General features: G+C 41.8%; 1 protein-coding gene across 3 annotated transcripts in view; it reads left to right on the top strand.

Moving 5' to 3' along the window:
• The window catches only part of ACSL3 (acyl-CoA synthetase long chain family member 3), a 74,026-nt gene that overhangs the window by 29,449 nt on the left and 18,125 nt on the right, over window positions 1-26,452 (top strand). Inside the window, exons 1-5 of one of the 3 annotated variants that reach the window (XM_080798600.1) lie at window positions 10,865-10,946; window positions 11,274-11,690; window positions 23,155-23,332; window positions 24,828-24,937; window positions 25,789-25,927. In XM_080798600.1, the coding sequence (XP_080654726.1) occupies window positions 11,313-11,690; window positions 23,155-23,332; window positions 24,828-24,937; window positions 25,789-25,927 (805 nt within the window). In that variant the 5' untranslated portion in view covers window positions 10,865-10,946; window positions 11,274-11,312. Of the gene's footprint in view, window positions 1-10,864; window positions 10,947-11,273; window positions 11,691-23,154; window positions 23,333-24,827; window positions 24,938-25,788; window positions 25,928-26,452 lie in introns of those variants that run through there. The other 2 variants (XM_080798601.1, XM_080798602.1) reach the window with 2 other exon arrangements.

Below are 26,452 nucleotides of genomic sequence, written 5' to 3'. Positions count from 1 at the left end.
AACTGAAGCTCATGGAGAGAAATCTCAAAGTTGACTAGTGAACTAGAGATGCTAAATGAAATCATACCAATTCCAAATGAAAGATGTGTTAAGTATCCTTATTCTCTTTACTTATTATTCTATAAGGAATTTTATGGGTGGATCTGTGATTTCGGGTTCTTGTAACCTATAGAATCTTAAATGCCTGAAACGCTAATGGTAACCCGGAGCTGAGGCCAGAGTGCTTCCTGTGAAGCAAACACACCACCCTTCTTCACACGTGCTAGCTGCTGAGTGCTCCTAGTGGTCTTTGATACATACATTCTTCACATTTTACAGGTGAGGACATTGAGGCTTAGAAAATCAGTTGACCTGAGGTGACATTTAGTAAGTGTAGAACTAAGTGTCAGACTCCATCTCTTTGGCTCCATGGCCTAGGGTCTCAGTAAGCATACATGTGACTTAAGTATCTTCAGAATCAGTGAGGGTATAAATAAATAATCACGATGAAAGAAAAATATTGGAATTGGTTTACATAGTTTGGCATAAGTGAATTTCAAGTGCTACCAACACATGCATTGTATTTTGTAGTTTATGTAGAGTGTGTTCACCTGCTTTCTTTGTTCCCAAAGGGAGTTTTGTGAGGCTTATTACTACCATCTCCCCAGTTCTACAGTGAACCTAAAGCTCTGGAATGTTAAGGGAATTGTCCCTGTTACATAATGAGTAAGTGGGGAGGCCAGCATCAAACCAAGAGCTTATTGTCTAAAAGAGCAAGTCTACTGAAGATTTTTATATGCAAACTAGTATTGCAAGTCATAGATAGTACCTTCAGTAGATTATATAAAGTATGTAAATTAAACTCTATAAGTAAAATTGCTTTGAAATTATGCATAAACAGAACTTTGTACCTAAACCAACTATACTAATGACTAGCACTTAACAATGCTTTCGCATTTTCCAGAGTCCTTTATTTTTTGCTGCATTCCATTTTATCTTCACTTTAAATTTTGAAGATTAGATAAATGATGACAGACATGGGAAAATAAGGCACAGAAAAGTTATTTCATAAACAAAAGATCAAAATTAACTAGTGGTAGAATCCAGGCTGTAATTTGATTGCCTATTCTGTGAGATGGTTAATTGTGGGGTGACAAGTTTGCCTAAAACTTTCCTGGTTTTAGTACTAAAGTCCTGTGTTTTGGGAAACCCCAAAGTCTGGGGCAACCCAGAGTGGTTGTCATCCTAATTAATTGTCACACTTCGTGGTAGACTGGGGATGGGATTAGGGTTGCCATATAAAACAGAAGGCATTCAGTTAAATCTGAATTTCAGATAAAAACCAAATAATTTTTTTACTACATGTTCCATCCAGATACTGCCTGGGACATATGTACACTAAAATCTGTTGATTGTTTATCTGAAATTCAAGTTTAACCAGGTATGTTCTGTTTTTGTTTGTTAAGCCTGACTGCCACAAGTAAGAGTGAAGGGACATTCTGGTGTATAAAATGATTGAGCTGCTTTTTTGTGTAGACCTTAGGCTTTATCCATTTATCTGCATAAATAAGTGTACCATCTAGCAGTACTTGGCTCTTGTTTTTACATGGCTAGAGATGCAAGAGGTCAGGATGAATATATGAAAACATACCTTGCTCAGTGCATTAAAACGTGTGTGTGTCTGTATGTGTTGGTTGGTTTAAAGTAGTTCTGAACTTGACAGGAAATTTAACCCAGGTATTAGCCCATTCTATCTTTGTTGGATCAGTCCGTCAAACACTGGCATATTCTCACAGACCATCCATATTGTCTTTCGACTATATGTTAAAAAGTATTTTTGCTGTTGTTAAGATCGTGTATTCACATGATTCAAAATGAATTAATTGGAAAATGTTAGAATTTTGGAAATGGACCTTAGAAGTCTTCCTGTTTGTTTGTTTGTTTTAAAGCATGGCAATTCTTGCACTACCTACCTCCCCCCGCCCCCACCAAAGGAGAAGAGTGTCTTGTATAGAAGACAGGGCTAGAAATGGGTTCCTCTGCTCATTTACTTCTTCAATATTTGATGATTGCCAGTACTCCAAGATTGATCTGGGAGTGCTTGGCATCAGTACAGTTTAGTCTTAAAGTAGGTTTACTTGAATTCCAGCATCATTAATGATAAGAAAATTAACAATTTATTGACTTAGACAAGGTCTCAGAGTAACCGGCAGCAGAGCCAAGACTAGTATATATGTGTATTTACGCATTTGTTTTTGTGTGTGCATGTTTCAAACCCCTTTTCTGAAAAAGGAGGGAGGGAAACAAGCCATAAGTGACTCTTAAGGATACAGAACAAACAGGGTTGATGGAGGGAGGTGGGTGGGGGATGGCCTAGGTGGGCATTGAGGACATTGGTTGTGATGAGTGCTGGCTGTTTGTTGTATGTAAGTGATGAATCACTGAATTCTACTCCAGAAACCAATATTGCGCTGTATGGTAACAAACAAAATTAAAAAAAAAAAATTAGGATTTCCCCCCAACCCTGTTTTGTATCAAGCTGAGAAACATACAGATTCTCTTGCTTAATTTCTGTTTCCTATTTGATTTCATTCAAGACTCCACACTTTTAAATTTTTTTTTAAATTTTTTTTTTAAGATTTTTTAAAAGATTGATTATTTGTCAGAGAGAGAGAATGAGCAGGGGTAGTGGCAGGCAGAAGGGGAGGGAGAGGCAGACTCCCTGTGGAGCAGGGAGCCTGATGTGGGGACTCCATTCTAGGACCCTCAGATTATGACCTGAGCTGAAGGCAGCTGCTTAACCAAATGAACCACCCAGACATCCCTCAACACTTCTCTAAAAGATGTCCTACTCCAGTCTGCCTTTGCTACCCATTCCTCCATCATTACAACCTGGACCTCTCCGTGAACAGTAACTGTATGCCTTCTTCTGCATACCAGCTTCAAGCATTTTTCTCAAACCATCACCTCCTGTGGTTCCATTTTACTCTCTCTTAGTACCTCAGCATCCGCAGTTCTGTCACGACACATGATCTGATTGCATCATTGATCCTAACTCCTTTTCACAAATCCTTTCCCTCCTTACGGGCCATCCTTCTTTCCTCAACTTAAATCTCCCTGATCAGTTATGGAAATAGTCTTCATTCCCTTGTTTTCCTCCCCTTCCCCATGTTTCGTTCTGGTACTTGCCTGGTGAAACCCTCTCCTTGGTTAATACCCGCTCTCTGCCTGGTTCCCATTTGTGCTCCATCAGTTGAACTTGGTTGGGAAGCACACAACCAGATCTTTAATTTCCCTTTAACATCTAGGCCTCCACCTTCAGGTGGGCCTTAGGAGCTGTCAAGTGATTCTGTTGTCTCCTTCTCTGTTTCCTGTTCTCCTAGATGACTGTTTAATACTTTCTTTCTACTTAATTTTCTAATACCTTCCTTTCTTCCTCTCTCAGTCAGCGATTTTTCTTCCTATTACTCTGAGAAAATAGAAGCACTCAGAAAAGAATCTTCTAATGGCTCTTGGTACCACCCACATGCATCTGTGTCCCTGTTCCTGTGCACAGCCATCCTCTTCACTTGGGTGCTGCGTCTCACCCTCTCTTCTGTATAATCTTTTTCTTTCCTCTACTGGGTGATAGCCATCAGTATGCAGACAAGCTGTAACTATCTCTCTCTGTCTCCCTCCCCCCCCCCCCCCGCAAAGATTTTATTTATTTATTTATTTGACAGAGTGTAGGGGAACACAAGCAGGGGAAGCAGGAGAAGGAGAAGCAGGCTTCCTGCTGAGCAGGGAGCCCGATGCAGGGCTTGATCCCAGCACCCTGGGATCATGACCTGAGCTGAAGGCAGACTTCACTGACTGAGCCACACAGGCGCCCCACTATCTCTTATCCTGAAAACAAAAGAATCTGCTTTGTCTTGTCCTAGTATCCATTTCTCTGTTCCTCTGTAGAGTGCTCTTCCCCTTTCCTAAGCACACTCCAGTTGGGCTTTGATCCTTACCATAGCTATTTTCGAGGTCAGCAGTGACCCTCACACTTTTTTTTAATTGTAATAAAATACATGTAACAGAATTTGCCAGCGTAACCATCTTTAAGTGTACAGTTCATTGGCATTAAGTAGACATTGTTGTGGACCATCACCATCATCCATCTGCAGAACTTTCCTGCTTTTCCAAACTCTGTACACATTAAACACATCTTGCCAGCTCTCCTTCCCCTCAGTCCCTGGCAATCCAGTCCAGTTTCTTTATGCATCTCCTGTAAGTGGAATTACATATTATTTGTCCTTTTGTGTCTGCTTTATTTCATTTAGTGTCATGTTTTCAAGATTCATATATGTTGTAATATGTATCAGAACTATCAGAACTTCATTTCTTTTTAAGGTTAAGTAACAGTCCATCGTATGTCTCTATCAACATTTTGTTTACGTGTTCACCCACCAGTGGACATTTGGGTTGCTTCCACCTTTTGGCTGTTGTGAATAACTTTGCTATGAAGCTGGGTATACAAATACCTATTTGAGCCCCTGCTTTTAATTCCTTTGGAAGTACACCCAGAAGTGCATTTGCTGGATCATATGGTAATTCTGTTTTTAATTTTTAATTTTTTGATGAATTCCCGTATTGTTTTCAGTAGCTGCGCACCATGCCACATTCCCAACAGCAGAATTTTAAGTGTTCCAGTTTCTCTACTTCCACATCCTTGCCAGGACTGTGATTCTGTTTGTTTGTTTGTTTGTTTTTGTTAGTAGCCATCCTGATGAGTGTGCAATCTCCTCTACTGAGGCTTTGATTCACATTTTAGTCCTCATCTTTGCTGACTTGTTAGGTAATGTGTACAGCTGATCAGTGTCCTCCTCCTTTTATTCTACCCATCTGGTTTTCTTGTGAACACTGACGCTTTTTGTCATGCCCCAGGCCTCTCAATTTTGATCTGCCCCAGAACCTGCTCTTTGCACTTCTCACTCCCTTAGCCATGCCAGCCACTCTCATGGCCGAAAATACTATTACTGTCTGAGTTGCTTTCAACAAAACTGAACTGTGCTTCGCTCAGATCTGTTCCTCCTGCGGTCTTCCTTTCGTTAGTTAGTGATGCAACTCAGTGGTGTTTCATTATCTCAGGCCAAACACCTTGACACCCCCCCCCCCCTTTCTTTCTCACTCTTCCTAGGGCTGTACCTTCAGTACAGTGTCAGATTAGGGTCCCTTCTCACTGCTTCATCTTCATTCTGGTCTACATCCTGGTCATCCCACATCTGATCCCTGCAAAGGCCCCCAGTTGGTCTCCTTGGTCCTGCAGCAGCCAGAGTTGGCCTTTTGATGGTAATAGGTGATTTCACTCAGGTCAGTACAGTCTCGCAGTGGTCCCAGGCCCTTTGAGATCCGGCCCCACTCTTCTACCATGCCCTCTTTGCCCTCCTTGCCCTCCTCTTTCCCTGTCCCCCATCCTTCCTGGGCTCAGCCTGGAATTTCCCTTCTCCCAGATACCCATGTGGCTTTTTCTCCTTTCTCCTTTCTTCTCTCTTCTCCTCTCCCTCCCTTCACTCCTTCTCCTCCCCTCCTCCCCTCTCCTCTTCTCCTCTCCTTTCCTCTCCTCTTTTCCTCTCTTCTCCTCTTCTTCCCCTCCTCCCCTCCCTCCCCTCCCTCCCCTCCTCCCCTCCTCCCCTCCCTCCCCTCCCTCCCCTCCTCCCCTCCTCCCCTCCCTCCCCTCCTCCCCTCCTCCCCTCCCTCCCCTCCTCCCCTCCCTCCCCTCCCTCCCTCTCCTCCTCCCCTCCCTCCCCTCCCTCCCCTCCTCCCCTACTCTCTTCCCTTCCCCTCCTCTCCTCTTCTCCCCTCCCCTCTCCCTCCCTTCTTCCTCTCCTCTCCCCTTTTCCTTCCTTCCCTCCCTCCCTCCCTCCCTCCCTCCCTCCCTCCCTCCTTTCCTTCCTTCTACAGATTTTATTTATTTGAGAGAGAACACAAGCTGGGGGAGCAGCAGAGGGAGAGGGAGCTGCCTTCCTGCCCAAAGTTGCCAGGGACCTGCCAAAGACAGACACTTAACCCAGGTGCCCCGTGACGTGCATTTTTTTTTTTTTTAAGATTTTATTTATTTATTTGACAGACAGAGATCACAAGTAGGCAGAGAAGCAGGCAGAGAGAGAGGAGGAAGCAGGCTCCCTGCCGAGCAGAGAGCCCAACGTGGGGCTCGATCCCAGGACCCTGAGATCACGGACCTGAACCGAAGGCAGAGGCTTAACCCACTGAGCCACCCAGGCGCCCCCGTGACATGCATTTTTACCCTTCCTAAAGCAGCAGCCTTCTCCACCCCACCACTCCACCAATATTGTTCATTTTGTTTAGCCTGCATGTATGTCTCTATAGTTGTTTCTGCCTCACGATATTTAGTTATTTGTTCATGGTCCTTTTTGTGTTTTGTTCATGACTGTGACTCAGTCATCCACAAGAGAGCGTGGTATGAATTCTGTGTTCAATAAATGTTGAGAAATAAACGAATGATTGAGTTCTTATTCATACATACTTAATATGCACTTGCTTTTCTGTAGAATTCTAAGAGTTCTGAGTTTGGGTTTGTGTGTGGGTTTTAAGTACTGCAGGATGGCTTAATGCGCTTTGGATATTAGTCTTTAAGTCATTAGTAGTGGAACTATTGGTTGAAATTGGTAAGGCTTCATTTTACTTATTTTTATTTATTTTTATTTTTTTAAAAGATTTTATTTGTTTATTTGACAGAGAGAGAACACAAGTAGGCAGAGAGGCAGGCAGAGAGAGAGAGGAGGAACCAGGCTCCCCGCCTAGCAGAGAGCCCGATGCGGGACTCGATCCTAGGACCCTGAGATCATGACCCGAGCCGAAGGCAGAGGCTTAACCCACTGAGCCACCCAGGTGCCCGGCTTCGTTTTAATTTTAATCTGAGTTTAAGGAGAACATATTGTCTATTTAGATTAACAATCTGTGTTTTTTCTCTTTTATAGAGCTTCTCTATATAAATTTTTCTTTTTCCTCTGCGTTGCGTGGTTTGTTAATTTTATGGGAGCTGTTTGTATATTTTGTTATGTATTTTTTCCCCTGAATCTTGTTTCCTTTTGATTTTCACTTTGTTTCACCAGACAGATGTTAACTCTTCAAAATTTATGTAAAAGAATAAATCTGTAAGAATTGATAAGAAAATTTTGAAGGACATGCGTAGTGGGAGTCTTACTAGATACTAAAAATAGAAGTTCTCAAACAGTGTATGTAAAATTTACATGGTTGCTGTTTAAAAAATGAGTCTGCTATTTAGAGTTTTTCAATTTATAGGTATTGGGGAGGGAAGGAAGGGGGGACGGCATGTTTGAAGAGTCTTCTATTTAAATACTCGCAAAGGTAATTCTGGTATAATTGGTCTTGTGGATCACAGTTGAGAAGCACTGCTGTCAGTCTACTGTATTTGGAGGCACGACAAAGCAGTAGACAGGTCCAACCAAGGAACAGAATCATGTCTAGAAACAGATCCAGTTGTGAACAAGGACTTACTGTTGAAGATGACATTTTGGTTAATCAAGAAAAGGGTGGTTTATTTAATAAGCAGTTCAGATAGTTCATCCGGAAGAAAAAGCTTTCTTTCTTACACAGTATAGAAAAATAAATTCCATATTGATTAAAGATCTAAATGATACAAATACTAGAAAAAATACAGGAGACCATTAGTGTAACCCTGGTATGGATGAGGCCTTCTTAACATGAACTGTAAACCTAGAAGTCACGAACGAAGTGATGAACAGATTTAATTGTTCAGGTTTGCTTTCTGAAAGCTCATACTGTAAGATGGGCAACATAATAGAGCACTGTGACTATTTCCTAGTTCTGTAGATTTTCCACAGCCGCTTCAGCTAATAGGATGCAGTTGGCCAGAGGTTTGTTCTGTACCCTGTTTTAGAAAAGGGTGCAGTCTTCTCAGAGGCTTTTGGAACAACGAAATGTCTTCACTGCATGTGGCTGGTACATGCAGGCTGCATCTGATGCTTCTGAACCCTCTCTCCTTGTCCCAACCCTTGGCGTTCACAGTACTGCCTTCTCCAGGTTCCACTTTTATTGGTCTTGCCACCGGGATTTTTTTGTTCAGTCTGGGCTTTGGTTTCCTTCCAGAGTTTTCTGTTCTTGAACTTGATTTTGGAGATTTCTTACATTCTCATCCTTCATCTGAGTATGGTTCTAAAATGTGTGCTTCTAGCTCTGATCCCTCTTAATCTTCACAGTTTATATATTTGGATGACTCACCGGCATCTCAGACTTCTCATTTTCAAGACTTGTATTCATCTCCTTTCCACCGGCCATCCCACTGCTGATAGATTTTTCTGTCTCTGTTGAAGGCACCCAGACCATTTTTGCCTTCTTTCACACCAACTCCTCTGATTCGTGGCTTTATTCTCCAGGGTTCAGATAACAGAAACCACGGCGCTGCATTTAAAGATTTCAGTTACTGGGGAGGAGTGGAGGAGCAGCAGCTGCTGCCACCCTCTGGGCAATCAGGAGCTGGAAATCCCAGCTGTTGACTTCTGTCATACACTTTAGCCACCTTATTCCTAGGAGTAAAGTATTATCTCAACTTTTCTCTTAGCTGATTGCCTTGATCCCAGGACCCCTGGGATTCATGACCTGAGCCAAAGGCAGACACTTAACCAACTGAGCCACACAGGCGCCCCGGACTTTTAATTTTTTTTTTTTTTTAAAGATTTTATTTATTCATTTGACAGGCAGAGATCACAAGTAGGCAGAGAGGCAGGCAGAGAGAGAGAGAGAGGAGGAAGCAGGCTCCCCGTGGAGCAGAGAGCCCGATGCGGGGCTTGATCCCAGGACCCCGAGATCACGACCTGAGCCGGAGGCAGAGGCCTCAACCCACTGAGCCACCCAGGCGCCCCTGGACTTTTAATTTTTTAAGCATGATTTTCTTTAGTTCTTTGAACATGTTTTTAATAGCTGCTTTGAGTCTGACATTTGGGCCCTCTCAAGGACAATTTCTGCTGCCTGCTTTCTCTTCCTGTGTTTGGATATTCCCTGTTTGCAGGCCTCTTAATTTTTTGTTGTAAACTGCGTATTTAAGATCTTTTATAGCATTTCTGAATGCTGAGTGCCCCCTCCCCATTTCCCTGGCTTGTTGTGTTGCTTGCTTGTCTTTTTAGTGACTTGGCTGGCATTTTACACTCCCCCCACCCTCAACCAGTGTGCATCCTTTGATGTTGCTCTTCAGTGAGCACTGCCTTGGGAACACTGAGAGTTCCCTTGAAGGGCCCTCTTTAGGGGATGGCCCCCGGGTTTTAGTAGCACTCTTGAACGTCTCTTTCTCTGATCTTGTTAATCTGCTAAGTCTGTCTCTGTTGGTTCACACCCAGCAATTATTCTCCACTGATAGCTAGCTGATTGCGTTATTGTGTTAAACAGAGCCCTTGGTCATAAATTGCCCCACGGTGTGATTCAGTTAAATGGCCTCTGTAGGGGTTATTTGAGGCCAGTTTTTGAGCCGCCCTGACTCTGGAAGGGCTCTTCTTCAATTCTCTTCTCCCTGATTCTGTTAAACTTCTATTTGGTCTACTCTTCCTTGTTGCTATCCTGGAACTACCAGCCTCATCTTAATTGCTCATCACCGAAGTCTCCATTGTTTTCTGTAATGCCATGAAGCTTGAGCTTCCCTGTTCTCTGTTCTAACTGAAGTCAGTCCACTTAGGGATTGCTGAGGGGCTCTCTGTGCTTACAGCCTGCTTCAGCCTGTGTAGAACCTATGTGCCTTTGTTCCAAAGCCAGGGGCACGGACAGCAGCTTGTCTTTTCTGTGAGTGGGGGCCTGGCCTGCGCTGTTGCCTCTGGTCTTCTCTGTGCGGAGCTTCGCTTTCTCTGCAGTTAGTCCCTGCCTCAGCTTCTCATAACCTAACAGGTGCCTGGTATTATTCTTGGCCAGCTGTGCCTGCAGTAGAGAGCTTCCTCATGTTTCCTCACATTTCTTGGCCACATGTGAATTTTTTTTTTTAATAATATATTTTCTTTCTTTATTTATTTGTCAGAGAGAGAGAGGGAGAGAGAGAGAGCACAGGCAGAGGCAGAGGGAGAAGCAGGCTCCCCGCCAAGCAAGGAGCCCGATGTGGGACTCGATCCCAGGACGCTGGGGTCATGACCTGAGCCGAAGGCAGCTGCTTAACCAACTGAGCCACCCAGGCGTCCCGGCCACATGTGAATTTAATAGAACTTCTCCACTATGGAGTTGAGGGTAGAAGATGAGAATGCTAGAAATCATAACCCTGGATTTGGAGCTGGATGGAATAATTAGTAGGTTTCTTTCTTTCTTTCCTTTTTTTTTTTTTTTTAAAATGATATTATGTACCTACCACACAGAGACTGTTTCCTCTGCCTGGAGTGTTCAGTTATCCCCAGAAAGGCACATGGCCCACTCTCCCTCTTTTTGGAAGTCTCTGCTCAGATAGCCCTGGCTGGAGAGATTCCTGTGGACCACCCTTGTACTACTAGCCTCTCTGGCCTCTCCCATTCACTTTGTGTTTCCCTTTCCTGGGTTCACTTCTCCTCTGAGGATTTACCATCACTTGGTGTGCCTATATATGTACGTTTGTGCGTCTTCTTCTCCCAGTGAATTGTAGGCTCCCAGAGGGAAGGGACAGAGACTGTTATTCACTGTTGTAGTTCCTGTACTTAGAACAGGATCTAACACATAGGAGATTGTCAGTAAATCTGATGAATGCAAAGTAGAAATGGTCAGAGTTTACTGCCTTCTTGCTTCACAGTTTAACCTGCCAAACTGAAAAATACCACTTTGGGAAGTGAATTCTATGTTTTTTGCCAACACCAGTTGCTTGTTGCCACCTAGAGCGAGAGCGTGGAGCCCACTGGAAAAGAATGCAGTGATTATTGAGCAGGCGGCCTGGGCCATGAGGGAGGAGAATGGTGTGTCTGCAAAGCACTTGCCATCCCTGAGGGATGAACAGGAAATCGGTACATTTTTGGCCTTGATTCTAGTCTTCTGGCTTACTCTCTTCTCACCACTGGAAGTGTTTGTGGACAATTGGGGTTAGGTTGGATAAATCACCTGTTTACAGAATGATGTAGAAACTTCTCTGTGGTAATTTCCGTTGCTAATAGTTGTAAGAGACTCACCCGACCATATCGGGAGTGGACTGGACTTTGCTGGAGGCCAGTACCAGCTGCTGCTTGATTGGGGGAAAAAAATATCATTTGCCTATCTAAAATGAAGATTTTTTTCTTTACAGTTATTTTAAAATGATTTTGAACTAATACCTTTTTCCCCCCGCTTCCTTCTAGATTCTGGAAATCCGTTAATTCCACTTCTTTTGAGCACTTATGAATAACCACGTGTCTTCAAAACCATCTACCATGAAGCTAAAACAGACGATCAATCCCATTCTTCTGTATTTCATACATTTTCTGATGTCACTTTATACTGTTTTAACATACATCCCATACTATTTTTTGTTTGAGACAAGACAAGAAAAAGCAAACAAAATTAAAGCAAAACCTGTAAATTCAAAACCCGAGTCTGCATACAGATCAATTAACAGTTTGGATGGTTTGGCTTCAGTATTATACCCTGGATGTGATACACTAGATAAAGTTTTTATGTATGCAAAAAACAAATTTAAGGACAAAAGACTCTTGGGAACACGTGAAATTTTAAATGAGGAAGATGAAGTACAACCAAATGGAAAAATTTTTAAAAAGGTAAGGTGATATTTCATTGCCTTTGTCTTTCTGAGTAAAAGGTTCTCTCAGAAGTGGTGGCAAGTGACAAGGACAGCCTGCTGCCGTCCCATGTGGCTGATGTGGCAGGAGAAGCAGTCTGCCAGGGTGGGCAGAGGACTGTGTTCTGATCTCCTGTACTCTCCCGCACGGATTTGTTCTGAATTTTCAGACTGGCCAGAATGCCCACTGAGCCTAAATGTCGACCACAGCTTGGAACAGACTGTCTCGAGCAGTTTTGGGTCTGAAACTTTATTCCCTGTTGGTTCCACAAGCACCTGTGTGTGCTTGAGATGGTTCTGGGCTTTTCTGGTTTTATTTATTTATTTTTTAAAAAAGATTTTATTTATTTATTTGACAGAGATCACAAGTAGGCAGAGGGGCAGGCAGAGAGAGAGAGAGAGAGGAGGAAGCAGGCTCCCTGCTGAGCAGAGAGCCCAATGTGTGGCTCGATCCAAGGACCCTGGGATCATGACCGGAGCCGAAGGTGGAGGCTAACCCACTGAGCCACCCAGGCGCCCCATTTTTTCTGGTTTTAATGTAGTTTCCATTGGGTGCTTAATGTGTTGGTATTTTGGTAGTGGCAACTGCATGGTTTTTTAAGGATTTCTCTTCACCAGTATAGACATTAGCACCTGCCATTGTTGGTTTGAAACAGGGGATAAGACACCCTTAGAGGCGGTATAACATAGTGATTAAGAACCTGAATTCCAGATCCAGACTATGGGTTTAGATCTCAGCTTTGCCACCTACTGGCTATGTGACTTTGAAAAAAGTTATTTATTTAACAAGTTTGTGTCAGTTTCTTTATCTGTCATATGAAGATGATGATTAATGCTGATATTTATTAGCATTTATGAGCCAGGCAGTTTTATGTTCTTTACATGTACCAGCTTATTTAAGACTTAAAGTAGCCCTATGAGTTCGTGTTACTGTTGTTACTTTGTGGATGATGGTCACAGAGGCACCGACGTTCCAGCTAGAAGCAGTAAAGCCAGGACTAGAACCTAGGTTGTCTTGCTCCAGACTCCTTAGCAAATGCCAGCTCTCAGAGTTGTTGAGAGGATAAACTGAATGTATGTATACGTAACACACACACAAACACACACACACATGTGTGTAAGTAGAACAGTTGTGGTAGCTAGTGTAAATGCTCTAGTTTTATTATATTAGCATTGTCTTGGGAATTGGGTGGTCAGAATTATATGAGTGACTTCAGAGACACATGGGGTAGTGCAGCACTGTGAAGGATAGTGAGTAGAGAGATGGCACGGTAATGCTGTTTTTTTTTTTTTTTTTAAGATTTTTTTATTTGTTTATTTGACAGAAATCATAAGTAGGCAGAGAGGCAGGCAGGCAGAGAGAGAGAGGGGGAAGCAAGCTCCCTGCCGAGCAGAGAGCCCGATGCGGTGCTCCATCCTAGGACCCTGGGATCATGACCTGAGCCGAAGGCAGAGGCTTTAAACCCACTGAGCCACCCAGGTGCCCGGAAATGCTGTTTTTGAATATGGAGTCATGACTCTGAAGATAAAAATTTTTTTAGAGGCAGTAAGATGATCAGTAATTATCTTTGCTTGATTGATAATTTGGTCAGGTTATAGGTTTATTATGTGTGTAGGTGAAGTTGTTTTTCTCTTTCCTTTTTTCCAACTATATCCTGACTCCAGCCGCCTTTTTTCTGTTAGTCATGAAGGAATGCTCAGGTATCAGAGGAAAGTTCAAATAATCACACCAGGAATGAAATACTTAGAGTTTCTCCTGTGACTGCAGGGCCAGGGGGATGGTATTTAACAATTTGGTATTTAACGGTGGTATTTAACAATAATGGGCCCTATTGGCCCATTAAATTGGCACTTACTCATATGAATTCCAGAGTCTTTTTCTTTCAAACGTAAACGAGATGACAAGCAAGTTAACGCCAGTTAACGCCAGTAACTCCTAGAAATTTAAAGCATTGTTCTACCTCTAGACGACAAAATCTGTAAGTGTCCATCCCTTTTAAATAAGATGATCTTGTGTCTTGTTTTGCCTGAAATTGTGCTTGTTTATCTTGCTTTGCCTGTCACATTAACAGTGCCACCTTGTAGTTTCAAAAGTGGCTTGGAGAAATGGTATAGCCCCTTGACTGTTTATTTATTTATGTATTTATTTATTGGTCCCTTGATTTTTAAGGTATATTCTCTATTTCTTGTGCTGAGTTAGTTTTGCCTCACTTAAATGATTTTTTTTCCCCTGTTAACTTAAGGTCTGTCTGGAGATTAAATAAGCACATTTCTTGAAATTGAAGTTATATAGTTAAGCATGTTTGTTTCCTTTTGTCTAACCTATAGATTATAACTTGTAAAACATTATGTCATAATGGTGTCTGAGTTTTTGTCACATTGAGTTGCTATTTTTTAGGGTATATCATCCTTGATTTTGTCTTTGAGAGATCTGGTAGTTACAAAAGATACCAAGAACACTATGCTTTTTGAGTTGCTGAAGTTTTCTACTTGTATGCCTTCTCTTTTAAAACATCCCTTTTTGTTTCTTGGTCTAATCCTATTTGAATCAAAAGATTGGGTTCCCTTATTTTTAATCTGGGCATATGTAACAGAAGTTCTCTGTTAGCAGGAGGTTTAATTTCTCTCCATGTTACAGGCATTTTATGGGACTGGCACTGTTTTTCAGTCCTCATTCAGTACTTAGAGCAACAAACTAAGCTTCCAAGTATGTAAAAAGGAGATCAGTATGGTGAATAGGAAATTCCTTCTTAATTCAGTTTATCAGTGTAATTAGGACATAATAAAATCTAGAGCTTTCACAGTTGTTCCTTAAATGTGGCCAGATAACACAGTGTACACAAGGAGAGTATTTTTCCCTATTGTGTGTTTGCATATGTGGCCCTTTCCTTCCTGTCCTGCCCATGGTGGCTTTGTAGTCATCGTTTATTCAACATATTTGAACTCAAATAGGGAAGTTAGAAGCTGAAAAAAAAAAAAAAAACTCTTTATAAAATCAGCAGCCTTTTTTGTCTACAGTATCTCACTCTCAGATCTTCCTACCATTGACATTTGCCTTCTAATTGGGATTTGTGATTCATCAGACTTTTTGGGGAAGTCTTTATATAACCTCTGATATAAAAAGTGTTATATTTTTCTGTTTGAAATTAGGCTTATTGGGAAAGTAAAATTTTTTAGGTTTCCTGTATAGTAAATGAAGTAAATGTTTTCTGTTAGACTTACTCAAGAAGAGAGTGACTTGAGTTTCTCTTGGTCTGTGTTGCAATGGTGTGGTGGTTTGCAAACTGGATGGTGGGTACTTCAGCTGGGTGTTATAAACAAGCTAGGCTTCCCCCCTTTTGGTTTCTTGTTTATACTCACTGTATTTCGGCAGAAGCAGCATCTACTTTGATAGGAGAGTAAAAAGGGGACATTTCACAACTGGTGCTTAGGTAGATAGTAAGAGTGGAGTTGCCTAGGCTGCTGTGGTTTCTGCTGAGTGCTTACCGACTGGCGGGCAAGCGTGTTTGCTGTGAATGTATCGTCATTAATAGTTCACATACTGGAAGATAATCTTAAATTGGAAAAGCCCGCTAGTGGTATAGCAATATCTACAAGTTTTCTTTCTTCCTGTTTTGGGGGCTGAGCTTAGGGATTAACCCCAGAAGGTATCCGATATGGTTGAATCAAAGATTCCCAGACATTTATTTCAATTAAATGAATGCTGAAGCTTTATTTTCATCTTATCCTATAAGTCTGTTTTGAGCTCCCAAGGGAAGATACGCAGAAGAAAAAACAGTGGTGATTCTGCTGTAAATATGCCCACCATAATGTGGCTCTCACCTTCACTAAGATAGGTCTGTGGAGGGGGTGGGGCACAGAGAGGCAGGGAAGCAGAGGCTGCCATGTTCTTGAGGCTTGGCAAGCTTTTTCTTGTTTCCTACGGCTTTATGAAAATACAGCAGAGCTTAGCACCTGGAATGTGTGTCAGCAGCTCCTAATGCTAGCCTTCCCAGCTGCGAATGCATTGTACTAAGGTCCTTGGAAATAAAGAACAGTGAAGGATTGGTGTCCAGAGGTCTTTAAAATACATGTAGCTGAAATAGAACAAGGTTGCAAAGAGTAAAAATAAGTTTACAGTGAAATGGAAAGGAGTACAAGGCTGGTTCTAACATTTAGTAACTACCAGAAACACTTAAAATTCTTTTTCTTACATATTTTACACACAAGAAAGGGAAGAAAATAGTAGGGATTATATAATCACAATGCTTAGAAGGAGAAGATTTCACTGTGACATTCCTTGTAAATTGATCCATAACGATAACAGAAGTACTCATTTCTGTTCAGTGCCTACTTTTGTGTTGGTTCTTGCTCCAGAGTCCTATTTTTTAAAATCTATTTGCATGTGTGTATGATACTTACTTTCTGACTGGTTAGGACATTTACATTTTAATTTATGTGAAGACCAGTGGTCAGTCTCTTGGCCAGGGCTTGTGTTTTCATTATTATAGTACTGTCCCCAGCCAAAAGTTTGGTTCCTTTCCATACGTCTTCCTCTCCTAGTCAGCCCTCTGTTTGTTAAAGGCCCTCCTGTGTACTAAATGTTGTTTGTTTTTTTGTTTGTTTGTTTTTACCAGAAGTCTGAGTTTTTTCCCCCTTAGAGCCCCCCCTTCCCTTTTTACCAGGTCTTCTACTTCCACTCTTGCCCCCACAATAATGCACTCACAAACAGCAGTTGAATGGGTCTTATGGCTATTAATCAGGACACCTTCCTCACCTGCCCAGTAACCTCTCTTCTCCTTTCTGTGGAGCAGTTGGAGTGTTGTGTTTTAGTGCTTAGATACTGGAATGAGTCTGCCCTGATTCCTGTTCTAGTCCTGTCACTTATTTAGGTGGTCAGTGACAGTTTTGTTATTTTTGAGCAAGTTCTGCCGACTCTCTTGATGTTCTCTTGATGCCTCAGTATTCTCATTTGTCAAATAGAGATACTAAGAGTAACCCTGGCTTAGGAGTTTCTGTGAGTTGCTGCAGTATGCTTACTAGCCCAGAGTGAACATTGGCAAAGTTTAGCCACCCTCCTCCTCCTCATGATCACCACCAGCCATCCAGACTTGCTGAAGATTTTCACCCCCTGGCTCCCTCACGGTGAACTGTAATAATCTTCATTCACATAGAGAAAGGTTCGGTGAAGCTGGGTGTACTTGGTTGAAGACAGCAGGGAAGTGTGTAACTGGAAATATTTCTATTCTGAGTGGCTCCAAGAAAAGAATGTCCTCGTTCTTGCACTGTTTAATACCTCAGTTACCTGAAAACTTGATCGTTATTGATTGTCTCATTCTTCAGATTCCTGAATGGTGAAATATTTGTGTGCTTTTATTTTACAGAATGTTCTTTATGTTATCTCGGTTTTATTTTTATAGTTTATCTTCTGAGATAAGAGGCCCTCATCATTAGCATCATCAAAGCATCTAAATTCTTCTGTTCCTGAACAAAGTAAATGATTAAGTTCCTCTGGAGCACTGGTGGGTGGAGTGGTAACATTGATGTTTAGCCATGTGTTTGTCACACCTGTCCTAGAATAAAAATACAACCAATTAAATATGAGACAGGGAAGTGATCAATCATAGGGCCAGTCTTAACTCTCCCTGTACCTCTGCAAATGAGGAAGCTGCTCAGAGGTGCCATGGTTGGTCATCATTTCCAATAGCCACTCTAGTCATTCCCTTGCCTCACTCAGAGTTGGGAAAATTGAACATACTTGTGTCTCATGAGTGAGAATATTTAAGAGGTAGTAGGCAAGGGATGTGTGCAGTGGAATGGAGACCAGAACAGAAGTAGTTCTAGAGGTTAAAAGATTAAATGGATGTGGATTTTTTTCAATCAGTCTTTTAAAAAATGAGGCTCCTGGAGGAGAAAGGGGTCAGAAGACTCTCTCAGGGCCCAAAGTGAATTGAAATGGTGTTTAGTTACACTGTTCATTCCATGTGTATAGCAAATAATTACTGCGTGCTGACTTTATGCTAGGTGCTTTGCTCTAGGCACTAGGGAGACAGTAATGAATAGGACACAGAGGTTACTCTTCTCATGGGTCTTATATTTGTATGGGAGGAAGAGAGACAGTAATAAGTTAACAGATGAAATAACTACTATGAAGACATAAAGATGATTGGAGGTTAGGGATAGCCTCTCTTGGTAGGTTATGGCTAAGTGGAGGCCTGAACAGCAGGGGAGTCAACTTTGCAAAGATCTGGGTAATGAACCTTCTGTACAGTGGGACAAGGTGTGTGCCCACTGGCTCTAAAACGGGAATGAACCCAGTTGGGTGAGGCACTTGAGGTACAAAGTTGAAGAAAGTATTCAAATCTGAGAGTGAGTACTTCTCTAAATTTTGTGCCCGTGGTACCTCTCTTACCTCATCCTAGTTCCTGCCTTGGCCCAACCTGTTTGAAGGACAGAAAGGACAAAGTTGTATTTACGGGAAGTCATGAGTTAGGGGTGGTCAGTCTGGGGAAGAGGATTTGATGGGAGCACAGAGACACTGGCATGGCTGGGTCTGTTAGGGCTTTGTAGGCCAGCATAAGGTTTTTGAACTTGAATGTGGAAGTAGAGGTGGCTGGAGATAGAAATTTGGGAAGTGCTTCGAAGTAAAGTTCTTCTAAGTTTGGCTTTTGTTAGGGACAGTTCAACCATTGTAATACCATGAGGGGGACTGTGAAGAATAGGAGTACAGATATGTGTAGGTTATTGAACTCGGTGCTAAGAAGATAAGGGCATTTCTGTTGAATTTCTAATTTCTCAGTGATGTATGAGACAGTATTATCACCTTATCACCTGGATAGGGGGTGGAGGATATTTGAGTAGAGAGAAGGTTTCAAGTAGCCATTTCAGAGGGTGAGAAAATGAGTACATCAGGGAGTCCTTATCAGATTTCAGGGTGGTGAGATCTGTGATATTGGATAGAATGAGGTTGGGTGTTCTTCAGCCGTATGGACAGGGAATAAATAAATGAGTTTAATCTCAGGTTTAAGCTAACCACGGGGGATAGAGTTAGAATTGGGATTTTTTTCTAGCAAAAGTAAAAATTAGGGGGTAGGTAGGGGGCCTTGAAATGTAATCTTTATGGGAAAGATCACTACTAGGAGATTCAGTGGTTTAAAGAATTAAGTGAAATTCCCTTTAGTTACATTTGAATTAAACTCGTGATTTGATTTCTTTGCCAGTGGTGGCCCTATCATATGGGTTTAAAGATTTGGATTATGTAGATAATACCTTCCAGAGTATATACAGTCTCTGAAACTTACAAAGCTCATCATTTAGATTGTAGAATCATAAGAGGTAGCTCATGCTGATCTTTGGAGTGTAAAATTCTTAATTATAATCCAGTTCGTACACATTTTGGCCAAGTTCTCATCTGTCTTCTCACCCCCACAGAGCTCCTTTTGAAGTCACTGGAGCTCCCCGTGCTGAGCATTTCATGGGGGTGCAGAACAGAGTGAGAGTTTGGTACTTGTGAATTTAAATAAATATTTTATTTGAGACCTTTCTTGTTTCTTGAGAAAGGCTTGCACCGCTATATATTTTCCTCTCAGGACTGCCTTTGTTGTGTCCCACAGATTTTGAACCGTTGTGTTTTCATTATCATTTGTTTCCATGAATTTTTTCAATTCTTCTTTAATTTCCTGGTTGACCCATTCATTTTTTAGAAGGATGCTGTTTAGTCTCCATGTATTTGCGTTCTTTCCAAATTTCCTCTTGTGATTGAGTTCTAGCTTCAGAGCATTGTGGTCTGAAAATATGCAGGGAATGATCTCAATCTTTTGGTACCGATTGAGACCTGATTTATGACCCAGGATGTGGTCTATTCTGGAGAATGTTCCATGTGCACTAGAGAAGAATGTATATTCAGTTGCTTTGGGATGGAATGTTCTGAATATATCTGTGATGTCCATCTGGTCCAGTGTGTCATTTAAGGCCTTTATTTCCTTGTTGATCTTTTGCTTAGATGATCTGTCCATTTCAGTGAGGGGAGTGTTAAAGTCCCCTGCTATTATTGTATTACTGTCGATGTATTTCTTTGATTTTGTTATTAATTGGTTTATATAGTTGGCTGCTCCCATGTTAGGGGCATAGATATTTAAGATTGTTAGGTCTTCTTGTTGGACAGACCCTTTGAGTATGATACAGTGTCCTTCCTCATCTCTTATTATAGTCTTTGGCTTAAAATCTAATTGATCTGATATAAGGATTGCCACCCCAGCTTTCTTCTTATGTCCATTAGCATGGTACATTGTTTTCCACCCCCTCACTTTAAATCTGGAGGTGTCTTCGGGTCTAAAATGAGTTTCTTGTAGGCAGCATATTGATGGGTTTTGTTTTTTTATCCATTCTGATACCCTGTGTCTTTTGATTGGGGCATTGAGCCCATTAACATTCAGGGTAACTATTGAGAGATATGAATTTAGTGCCATTGTATTGCCTGTAAGGTGAGTGTTACTGTATATTGTCTCTGTTTCTTTCTGATCTACTACTTTTAGGGTCTCTCTTTGCTTAGAGGACCCCTTTCAATATTTCCTGTAGAGCTGGTTTCATGTTTGCAAATTCTTTCAGCTTTTGTTTGTCCTGGAAGCTTTTTATCTCTCCTTCTATTTTCAATGATAGCCTAGCTGGATATAGTATTCTTGTTTGCATGTTTTTCTCATTTAGTGCTCTGAATATATCATGCCAGTTCTTTCTGGCCTGCCAGGTCTCTGTGGATAGGTCCGCTGCCAATCTAATGTTTTTACCCTTGTATGTTACAGACTTCTTTTCCCGGGCTGCTTTCAGGATTTTCTCTTTGTCGCTAAGACTTATAAATTTTACTATCAGGTGACGAGGTGTGGACCTATTTTTATTGATTTTGAGGGGCGTTCTTAGCATCTCCTGGATTTTGATGTTTGTTCCCTTTGCCATATTAGGGAAATTCTCTCCAATAATTGTCTCCAATATACCTTCTGCTCCTCTCTCTCTTTCTTCTTCTTCTGGAATCCCAATTATTCTAATGTTGTGTCGTCTTATGGTGTCGCTTATCTCTCAAATTCTCTCCTCGTGGTCCAGTATTTGTTTCTCTCTCTTTTGCTCAGCTTCTTTATTCTGTCATTTGGTCTTCTATGTCACTAATTCTTTCTTCTGCCTCATTTATCCTAGCAGTGAGAGCTTCCATTTCTGATTGCACCTCATTAATAGCTTTTTTGATTTCAACTTGGTTAGATTTTAGTTCTTTTATTTCTCCAGAAAGGGCTTTTATCTCTCCGGAGAGGGTTTCTCTAATATCTTCTATGCCTTTTTCGAGCCCGGCTAGAACCTTGAGAATCATCATTCTGAACTCTAGATCTGTCATGTTACCAATGTCCGTATTGATTAGGTCTCCAGCCTTTGGTACGGCCTCTTGTTCTTTTTTTTAGGTGAGTTTTTCCGCCTTGTCATTTTGTCCAGATAAGATTTGCTTTCTCCTGCTGTGGAATTCCGCTGTTCTTGGTGACTGAAGTTGGTTTTGGATGGGTTTCTTGTTGATCTTCTGGGTGAGGGGCCTGTTGTAGTGATTCTCAAGTGTCTTTGCCGTAGGCGGAATTGCACCGCCCTTGCCAGGGGCTGGGCTAAGTAATCCGCTCGGGTTTGCTTTCGGGAGCTTTTGTTCCCTGAGTGCTTTCCGTAGAGTTCCAGAGGACGGGAATGAAGATGGCGGCCTCCCAATCTCTCGGCCCGGAGGAGCCGAGAGCTTGGGGTTCTGCTCCTCAGTGCACTCTCAGAGCAAAGCGCCCAACCGCCCCGCCTCCCTGGCCTGCGGTCGCGACTTGAGGAAAGCAGTTAATTGCTGGAGCTGGAGAAAAGCGCCAGGTCGCTTCTGTCTCTGTGGCCTCCGCCCGCGCTCCGAGCCCACCCAGCCTGCGACCGGCACAAGGTAACCCCGGGCTTAGAGCTCACTCCTCGGCTTTGTCGCTGTAGCCGGCTTCCCCACTCTAAAACCTGTGAGCTCTGCAGCACTCAGACACCCCCAGTCCTTCTGTGACCCCGCGGGACCTGGGGTTATGCTGACCCTGCCTGGGTTTCCGGTTTAGCCTCTGGAGCGATGTCTCCCAGTGGAGCCGACTTTTAAAAGTCCCGATTTTGTGCTCCCGTTGCTCCACCGCTTCCCGGGAGCCGGCCCCTCCCCCCAGGGTCTATCTTCCCGTCGCTTTGGATTCACTTCTCCGCAGGTCCTACCTTTCAGAAAGTGATCGATTCTCTGTTTCTAGAATTGTTGCTCCTCTTCTCTTCGATTTCCCGTTGGATTTGTAGGTGTTCACAATGGTTAGATAAGCTGTCTAGCTGATCTCCTGCTACCCGATGTCGTCTCAGCGTGCTACTTCTCCGCCATCTTGACTCCTTCTCCTAAATAAATATTTTAAATCCAGCTGCCTTATCCATCAAAGACAGACTTTATTCCCTAAGTCCATTATGGAATAGGACACTAGAGGGCAGTATATATCCTCTTAGCCCGCGTCGTCCCCCCCCCCCCCCCCCCCCGCCCCCCGCCACAATTTTATCCAATCTTTTATTTGTAGAGCTCTCTGAAATGTTGGATGCGTTTTTGGAAATGAATTTGGTTAGATGGTTTTAAGATATATGAGACATATGAGTGAAACAGCCATGTTCGGAAATTAAATATATATATGGAGCGTGAGGAGCTTTTAATACAGTCTGTATGTAATTGGGGATTTATGGTCTAAGTTGGAGAAAATTCTTAAAGAAAAGTAAGCTAGACAGTTTTTAAAGAGGATTATAACTAATGAACACTTAATGTTAATTCCTTTACTTATGGTAAGCACAAATGAAATGTTGAAAGCCCAGTGGTGTCAGTGGGCATTTAAGGCCTCAACGGAAAGACTTTGATGAATATTGAAACTAGTCTTGGAGGTTGCATAAACAGAGACTTGTTTAGAGTTCAGTACAGGAGAGAGCCATGCACACTGAACAGCCATAAATATGTCTGTTATCTTGGGTCTAGCCAGTTTCTGTTCATAAATCATATTGATATTAAAATCTGGGAATTCATAAGTATGGGGGAAAGTAAATTTTTGGTATCAGTACTTGATACTAGGCTAAATTTTAAGCTCACATCTAAATTGTTTAAATGATGTATAAATGAATTATTGATATAAAAGCTTTTGACAAAAAAGTTCACCTTTAAAATCCTGTCAAACTCTGAAGACCCCCCCCCCACAATAAAAGATAAGTGTAAGATTGGTCATAGAAAATATAAAAAAATAACTAATTTTCAAAAGTTTTTTATTTGAAATTTACTTTCTAGCTTTGTGTTAGAAAAAATAAGTTACATGCAAACATAACTGGTTTGTCATTAAATTTGGAACAAATCTTGGCTTCTTCCTAGGAAATAATATTTTGGTTATATTAAAAGGTATTTGTATGTTTTGTGTTTATTTTATCAGGTTATTCTTGGAAACTATAATTGGCTGTCCTATGAAGATGTCTTCATTAGAGCTTTTAATTTTGGAAATGGTTTACAGATGTTGGGTCAGAAACCAAAGACCAATATCGCCATCTTCTGTGAAACCAGAGCTGAATGGATGATTGCTGCGCAGACGTGCTTTATGTATAATTTTCAGCGTACGTGGGCTTTCTGATCTGTGTGGGAGAGAGGATGCTGTTACAAATATTTCACTATCTAGAAATTAAAATTCTGAAGTTAATTGCCACCTTGCATCGAATCAGGGGACCGTTCTGTTACAACTTAGAGTTATAGGTCTACTTTGGAACAAATTGTGTAGTTCGTGTAGGCCTGTTAATAGGGACCGTGGGGCCTCGCTGACCAGGCCTGTGGGTCCTTGATTATGCTGCTGGTTCTCTCAGGAATCCTCTTGTGAAGTTAGCGTCACTTTGTCCCCTCTTCTGTTGGTAGTAGCAGTTGACCTCTAAAACTGCACTACTCGGAGCCATGAGCCAGGTGAAATGACAGGGGATTTTTTTTTTTTTTAAAGATTTTATTTATTTATTTGACAGACAGAGTTCACAAGTAGGCGGAGAACCAGGCAGAGAGAAAGAGAGGAGGAAGCAGGCTCCCTGCTGAGCAGAGAGCCTGATGCGGGGCTCCATCCCAGGACTTGGGATCATGACCCGAACCGAAGGCAGAGGCTTTTACCCACTGAGCCACCCAGGCGCCCCGACAGGGGATTTTTATATCGTGGTTTAAGTGGCGGTCCAGATGCCCCAGTCTTTGAGGTAGTTCTGGAAGCTTAGTTCACAGATCTTGCTGCCATAATGGGATGTTAATTAAGGACATTGTCTTACCTTTCAGATGGAACAGAAGAGCTATTTTTATCAGATTTCTTGCTATAAATGCCTCCACTGGTTTTTTAAACTGACATACCTTTTTGTTTTCATAGACTTGGGTTTATAGTTTGCTTCTTTTGGGAAGCTTCAAAATAATTACCTCTTAAAGTCACTTTAAGTCTGACTTCTGTGAGCTGGGCAGCAAGCAAATAAAAGTCCACATGATGATGATTAAATTTCAATATGATTAAGAATGTTTTTCTTGAGTTTTCTACTAGAATAAGCAGTACTGCCACCTGTTGGTGTTATTTTCTTAACGTATAACACCTTCAACCTGATACTCAGTACATTATCTTTATCTACATTATTATTCTTTTTCATATTTTAGTACTGAGTACTTAACAACTAAGGCTTGACATTTTAGGAGTCAGAAATAATTCTTTCCATTGTGGCATCCTCTCAGAGTAACGTCTCTAGGTGAAATAAAACTTAAAATTTTTGTTTTAAAATGCTAGAAATCTTGAAGGAATTAGATGAGGGTAAGTGAGTGGGCATAATATTTATTAGTATATTGAAATAATTTAGCTAATCATAGCACAGTTACATAATGAAAGATTGGAAATCTTGTTGGAGGAAGTAGGGAAGGGTGAGTGGGCACATTTATTAGTATATTGAAATAATTTAGCTAATCATAGCACAGTTACATAATAAACTGTGGATCTGACAATTTAGTGTTCAGTATACCATTAGAATTCCTGACTACTTTCAGAGACTTCACATGTAGCACTTTCATGAAATGTAAATACATGACTTGCCCTTCTTTTCCCTGTAGTTGTTACGTTGTATGCTACTCTAGGAGGCCCAGCTATTGTTCATGGATTAAACGAAACAGAAGTGACCAACATCATTACCAGTAAAGAACTCTTGCAAACAAAGTTGAAGGTGAGGATTGTAGTTACTTTATAACTGTCCAGCTCTTAAGAATTCTCATTGTCATGAACTCTAATATTGATACTTTTATGATCTTTAAAATCCTGAATATCTTTGTAAACTTTTAGGAATACCATACTTTCTTCCTTGCCTTTAGAAAAGAAAAAGTAGATTTCATACATATTTATGTATAAGTAGTGCAGAGTTACAGATCATTAACATGGTATCCAAGGTGAAGGGATTACCTTTTTTCTTTATTCTCATTTGTTTTCTAGTCTATTTTCAGTAAATTTATAATTTTCAAGGATTGTTTCTAAAGTAATCATTTATTTCTGAAGCATTGAGTCGTTATGAGTTTTTAGGATTTTTTAAAGGGAAGAAAGAGACTTCTATGATAAACTGTTGGAGAAAGAAGTTTGAAAGTGCCTGGATGACTTCTAGTGAAAACAGTAATATCTGCTGGGTTTTTTTATACCCAGATTTCTGAGTTCCTCCCCCTCCCCGCATATCTTTATGAGCCTCATAAAAACCTAGGACTTGTGGCTACTCTGTATTTCAGGAGGCCTATGTTTATATGCCTATTTTGTAAGGAAGTGATCTTGCTGATTAGGATTTTACCTAAGAACAGGGGCATACACAGTAAATCTAATGCTATAAAATAGCTATTGGAAATGTCAGACCAGTTTCTCAATCTGAAAAGAGTGCTATTCATACCAGTGCACCCTCTAACCTTTTTTTTGAAGGCAAGAAATTAGTAATTCACAGATTATGGTAAACTACTTTTCTTGTGTCCTGGACTGTTTGCTAAGTTGTTTCCTGAGGGACAGCAGCGAAGAACATACTAAATGCTTATGTTTTTCCAGGATATAGTTTCGTTAGTCCCACGCCTGCGGCACATCATCACTGTGGATGGTAAGCCACCAACGTGGTCCGAGTTTCCCAAGGGCGTCATCGTGCACACGATGGCTGCGGTGCAGGCTCTGGGAGCCAAGGCCAGCACAGGTATGGCGCACCTTCCCAGTTCCTTGTGGTCGTTCTGCAGTGACCGTGTTCTCCGGAGTGGTTCCAGATCCTGAAGTCAGATCAGGGACAAATAATTTTCTAGACAACTGAGGATGGGTCAGAGGAAGGAGGGAGGCGTGCGGTGTGTCATGAGGGCACGTGAAGGAGCCTCTCTTGGAGGCAGGCGTCGGCTGCAAGAGCAGGTGCCCTGGAGGAGTGGATGACACAGGCATTGCGGGAGGCCCACCCCAGAGCAGTTGCTAGGAGGTGGTGGAGAATTGTGGTGTGGGATTGGAGGAGTGAACGGCAGGCTGGAAAGTAAGGACTGGAATGAAGATAACGCGTTGTCATGAAATAGATCTGTGCCTGTAGGAAAGGAAGGTTCACTCAGCAACATATTTAAAATTGTTTCTGCCACTTATTTAAGCAAGTCCACACTTAGGGGCGGTCTAAGATTAACTCGGGGGGTGCCACCCATGACCCGCTTTGCTTTGCCTTCTGCTGTGTCACCTCCAGGATGTGGGC

The sequence above is a fragment of the Martes martes genome, assembly GCF_963455335.1.
Source record: "Martes martes genome assembly, chromosome: 3".
In the NCBI taxonomy this organism is placed as follows: domain Eukaryota; kingdom Metazoa; phylum Chordata; class Mammalia; order Carnivora; family Mustelidae; genus Martes; species Martes martes.
This window is presented reverse-complemented; position numbering and strand designations above follow the sequence as displayed.